Here is a 5209-nt window from a genome sequence, read left to right as displayed (position 1 = left end):
TGGTGGCTCATACCTGTAATCCTAGCACTCCGGGAGGCCAAGGTGGAAAGATTGCTTGAGCTCAGGAGTTTGAGACCAACTTGAGCAAGAGCGAGACCTCGTCTCTACTAAAAACAGAAAAAATTAGCCAGGCGTGGTGGCACACACCTGTAGTCCCAGCTACTGGGGAGGCTGAGGCAGGAGGATCACTTGAGCCCAGGAGTTTGAGCTTGCAGTGAGTTATGCTGATGCCACTGGACTCTAGCCTGGGTGCTAGACTCTGTTTCAAAAAAAAAAAAAAAAAGAGGATCTTAAAGCTCACCTAACCTGACTTATTACTCCACAGAAAAAACACCTTCTACAATGTTTCCCAGACAGAAGGGCCTACACATCCAAAAGGCAAGTTTAACAAGAAGAAAAAAGGAAGCATAATAAAGTCTCAGTTCTAGAGGTTAAGCTGGCCTGAATTATATATTTCATAAAACCAGATATTAAGACATTTATTTTCATCAGCAGTTGATAACATGACCTTTAAATTTTGTAATTTAGCAATGGCCCTTCATTACTAGCATCTAGTTAAGGCTCTTCAACTCTTTTCTAGGTCAAATAATCTGTGACCACTCTAAATTCAAAAAAAATAGAAATTATGCTTAAGGCATGGGAGAAAAATAGGCTATATTTGCTATAGGCAGAAGTCACGGAATAAAAAGTCCAGGAACAAAAGAAATTTCAAAACAAGTAAACGAGGATACATGAAATAAGCCAATGCACAAGATGCCTGATCCTTATTTTACCAACTTGTAGGCTTCGAGACTTACCTTGCCTTTTGCATTTCCCGTATAAATATATTCCCCTCGCCTATCAAAAGATGCCACCACGTTCAAATCGGAGTCATCGTCTACCGGCAGAACAACATGTTTGGAATCTGAAAGGGTCAACATGACAGGAGCAGATTTCATGGGACACACGAGAACCTTGTTCCTGTTTAAAAATATGAACAGTACATTGGCTGTTGCTTTGGCATCAGCAGGCCGATTCCCTGTCCTTTTCCCTGATCCCTGTCCACAACTCGTCAACTCTCCTAGCCCAAGCAAATTTGAAATAGTGAAAACATAATTTCCAAATGTCTAATAACAGGGAAAAGACAGTAAAATTATGGCATCCTACTTCGACAAAATATAATCATCAAAAATAAATATGAAGATATAGCAACCCAGTAAAATACGAAATAAAGTGAAAAGGCAAAATATTGATTGCAACGATATAAAAATACCTATTTGTGTGCATTTAATACGTATCGAGACGTGAGGCACTATATAATAAGCTTTATACTTAAAGAAAACTTGACTGAAAGAGAACCCAGGGAAAAGAAAACAGTTATGTCTGGGTAATGGAATAGTGAGTAACTCATTTTCTTAAATGTAGCTTTAATATTAAACTGTTTCCCCCTCCTAAAGAAATCAAAATAGTCAAAGGGGAAAAAGCCCCACGTCACAGCCCAGTGATTATACTTATCCCCACCTTTGCCATTTCCAAAGTCTTAATATTGTCAGTTTTAAATTACATAATACAGTAACATTCTCCTTAAATGTATTCAGTAGTGCCAACCTAGACAGAAAGATTTTATGTAGAAGGTTTGAAGAGATGTGTGTTTACCTCCTAAAACCTTAAAATTATCATAAGCCCAGACCTAATCCATACAGAATTAGACCCCACCCCAGGAAGGAATTGCTTAGATTAAACATACTGATCTCGTGGATGATACTGGACTTTTAAGATGGGTGAAGGGAATCGAAACCTCTGGTCACAGTCGCCTGAAAGAACGTCCCACTGTGACACTATGTTATCAGTGGAAGCACTCACGAGCTTATGACCATCTCGACTCCAGCTGGGGAGAAAAAGGGGTAATTTAGTACATAGTCTAAGTTAAAGTACATCATACCACTCTTATAGATAAAGTGTATGAGTCACACATATTGTCCTAATTGCACAGGTCACGATGTTCGTTGTTTTTTTTCTTAACATATACTCAAATCCACGACAAGCTTTCCCAATTAAGCAATAAGTAAGAATGTTTTCATGACGTTTTCATATCTAGTAATGGAAGCTCTTAGTATTTCAAATTAATACTACAAGTGTTCAGTGAAATAACAGAGATTCATGGGCTAGGCATGGTGGCTCATGCCTATAATCCCAGCACTTTGAGAGCCCAAGGCGGGAGTATGACTTAAGCCCATGAGTTCAAGACCAGCCCAGGCACAACATAGCTGGACCCCATCTCTACAAAACAAAAAATTTTAAAAATTAGCTGAGCATGGTAGCACACGCCTATAGTCCCAGCTACAAGGGAGGCTGAGGCAGGAGGATAACCTGAGCCCATGAGTTCCAGGCTGCAGTGAGCTATGATCACACCACTGTACTCCAGTCTGGGCAACAGAGCAAGACCCTGTCTCTAAAAAAAAAAAATAAAAGCTCATCATGTCATTTTCCCACCAAAATCTTTTAATAACTTCACAGTACATACAAAGCAAGGTTCAAATTCATGAGTATGGCATACAAGGTTTCCATGAGGATCTCAGCTCACCTTGGCTCTTGCCATATCATTATTTCCCACACAACCCAGCTACCCTGAAATAGCTGTAGTTCCCCATCTTACCACACTTGTTTCAAGCTGATATGCCCCTGCCTGTACAGTGCCCTCGACTGGAATACACATGGCAAACAACTACTCATCTTACAAGTTTGAGGTTGGAAATTAATCTCATCTATGAAGCCTTTTCTGCCCTCTGATACAACTAATCACTTCCTTCTTTGCACCTTTATCTCCGCTAAATCTCAAACATAGTTCTCATATAGGACCTACAAGGCTTTATTACATGTACCTGTACAGACACCCACCTCACCCTAATAATCAACAATTTCTCATTTGTTTTTGTGTCACCTGTGCCCAACATAGTACCAGGAATATAATTCATGTCCAACAGTTGCTGAACGAATGAATATATGAGAGAAAAACTTTATGCACAAAGATGTTCACTAAATATTATATAACAGAAGAAAAGAAATATGGTTAAGTAAATTATGGTTTATTTATGAGGAGATATGTAGCCATAAAAAGAGTTTTCAAAGGATACTCAAGCAGGAAAATGTCTAGACAGTGTTAGGAAGAAAAAAGCACAATATAAAAGAATATAGCACCGTCACAAACTATGCTTTAAAAAAACTACAGAAACTTATCAAAATATTTATAGTATTAAAATCTAGGTAGTAAGACTATAGAAAATATCAGTTATTTCTACTTTTATTTTCCATGATTTTCTAAAATGATGAGTATATAACTTTATAATAAAAATAGATACATGTTGTTTTTTGTTTTGTTTTTTTTTTTTTGAGACAGAGTATCACTCTGTTGTCCTGGCTCAAGTGCAGTGGCATCATTACAGCTCACTACAAGCTCAAACTCCTGGGCTCAAGCAATCCTCCTGCCTCAGCCTCCTGAGTAGCTGGGACCACAGGCACATGCCACCACGCCTGGCTAATTTTTCTACTTATAGTAGAGATGGGATCTCGCTCTTGCTCAGGCTGGTCTCAAACTCATGATCTCAAGTGATCCTCCCACCTCAGCCTCCCAAAGTGCTAGGATTACAGGCATGAGCCCCCAGCACCTGGCCACACATTGTTAATAGGGAGGCATTCTAAAATTAGACCGCGATGATGGCTGCACAACTCTGAATATATAAAAACCCATGAACTATACATTTTAACTGTGTGAATTTCATGTTATGTGAATTATATATATTTTTTAAAGCTGTTTAAATCATCTGCAAGAATACACAAAAAGAAACACAAGGAGCTAGAAGGAGCCTGAGAAATCATCCACGCCAGTGCTCCCATTTTGCACATTAAAGTTTTGGCCCAAGCCACCAGTATGTTAGTGGCCAAAACTAGACTGGGATTCAGGCCTCCTCTTATTCTGTGTTCTGTAATACACTACTGCTTCCATTCAGACACAAGGAAATAATTAACAATTTAATTAAGCTTAAACTGATTAGGGGCTTTTTGTTGGCCCCAAATTCATTTTTTAAAAAAATGCTGCCCCAAAATAAAATTTTCTGAAGCAAAGTTTCAGAGAATAAGAGTAAAATCAATGGGAATTTATGTAACAGTAGATTTCAGCTATTTCTCTATTTGATAGAAAGCCTTAATAATTATATTTCAATGAAGGAATAGGCAGGCTTGTGATCACTGAAATTGCTGGAATTCTGTAACTCAGACAAAGCTGGACTAGATGACTTTCAAGCTTTTGTCCTAACGAAGGCTTTTTATTCAAAATGAAAGGTAAATATCACAATTACACTACAGCTGCAATATTTCATTTCAGTATTGAGATATTCTCAGACAGAGCCTGATCTCAATCCATATTACAACGAATTTCTCCCCACAAAGGTGCTTCAGGGACAGCATGGGTTCAGGGTCGACATAAACTATGAGAAACTATATTACTAACGGCTGAATATTTAAAACTCTAAATATTAAAACGTCTACATTGAGATTGGCAAATACAGTCATCATTCACTCCCTTCATATTTAACATGTTAATTTAAAAATTCCTTACCATAAAGAACAGACTGGATGGATGTGTGCACTAATTATTTTAGCAATGCCTCTTGTCAAGAAATCCCAGATGACAATTCGGCCATCATTACAGCCAACTGCAAGCAGTGTGCCCCACCTGTTAAAGGTGCAAGTCAGGGCCATGCTGATACAATCCAAAGTTCCATCAGCCTCCTAAAAATTAAAACAAATACAAGAATACAGACTATAATAGCCAGGCAGCCAAATTATTTCCTGAAATTTCTCTATCATTTATGAGACTTCTACTGAATTTAATTATAATGTATACCACAATAATCTCCATGTGGTAGATTATTATACCTATTAAAATGTCTTCTTATACCTACTAAAATAGCTAAAATGAAGAAATATTTATAAAAGCCAACCATGGATTTTTGGAAACACATGTGATCAATCCCTTACATTACCACTATCAATTTGTACAAACTTTCTGGAGGGCAAATCGGCAAAATAAATACAACAGAAGTCATTAAAAGAGTCATACCTATTGACCTGGTAATCATAGTTCGGAGAATTTATTCCAAGGAAAAGTATTTAAAACAAAAAACCCTGGAATAGCTTGTATGTGTAGCATTAGGGAAGTCAAATTATTTTA

General features: G+C 37.6%; 1 protein-coding gene across 2 annotated transcripts in view; it reads right to left on the bottom strand.

Moving 5' to 3' along the window:
* The window catches only part of RBBP5 (retinoblastoma binding protein 5), an 18667-nt gene extending 13845 nt beyond the window's left edge, over nt 1–4822 (bottom strand). For both annotated transcript variants that reach the window (XM_012657883.1, XM_012657884.1), the window contains exons 1-3: nt 4595–4822; nt 1727–1867; nt 798–960 (exon numbers count right to left, since the gene is read on the bottom strand). In XM_012657883.1, the coding sequence (XP_012513337.1) occupies nt 798–960; nt 1727–1867; nt 4595–4737 (447 nt within the window). In that variant the 5' untranslated portion in view covers nt 4738–4822. The remainder of the gene's footprint in view (nt 1–797; nt 961–1726; nt 1868–4594) is intronic.
* Nucleotides 4823–5209: the final 387 nt, after the last annotated feature.

This window comes from Propithecus coquereli, unplaced genomic scaffold, assembly GCF_000956105.1.
Source record: "Propithecus coquereli isolate 6110/MARCELLA unplaced genomic scaffold, Pcoq_1.0 Scaffold563, whole genome shotgun sequence".
NCBI lineage: Eukaryota > Metazoa > Chordata > Mammalia > Primates > Indriidae > Propithecus > Propithecus coquereli.
The sequence above is the reverse complement of the archived record's forward strand: the minus strand, read 5'-3'. Positions and strand labels throughout refer to the sequence as shown.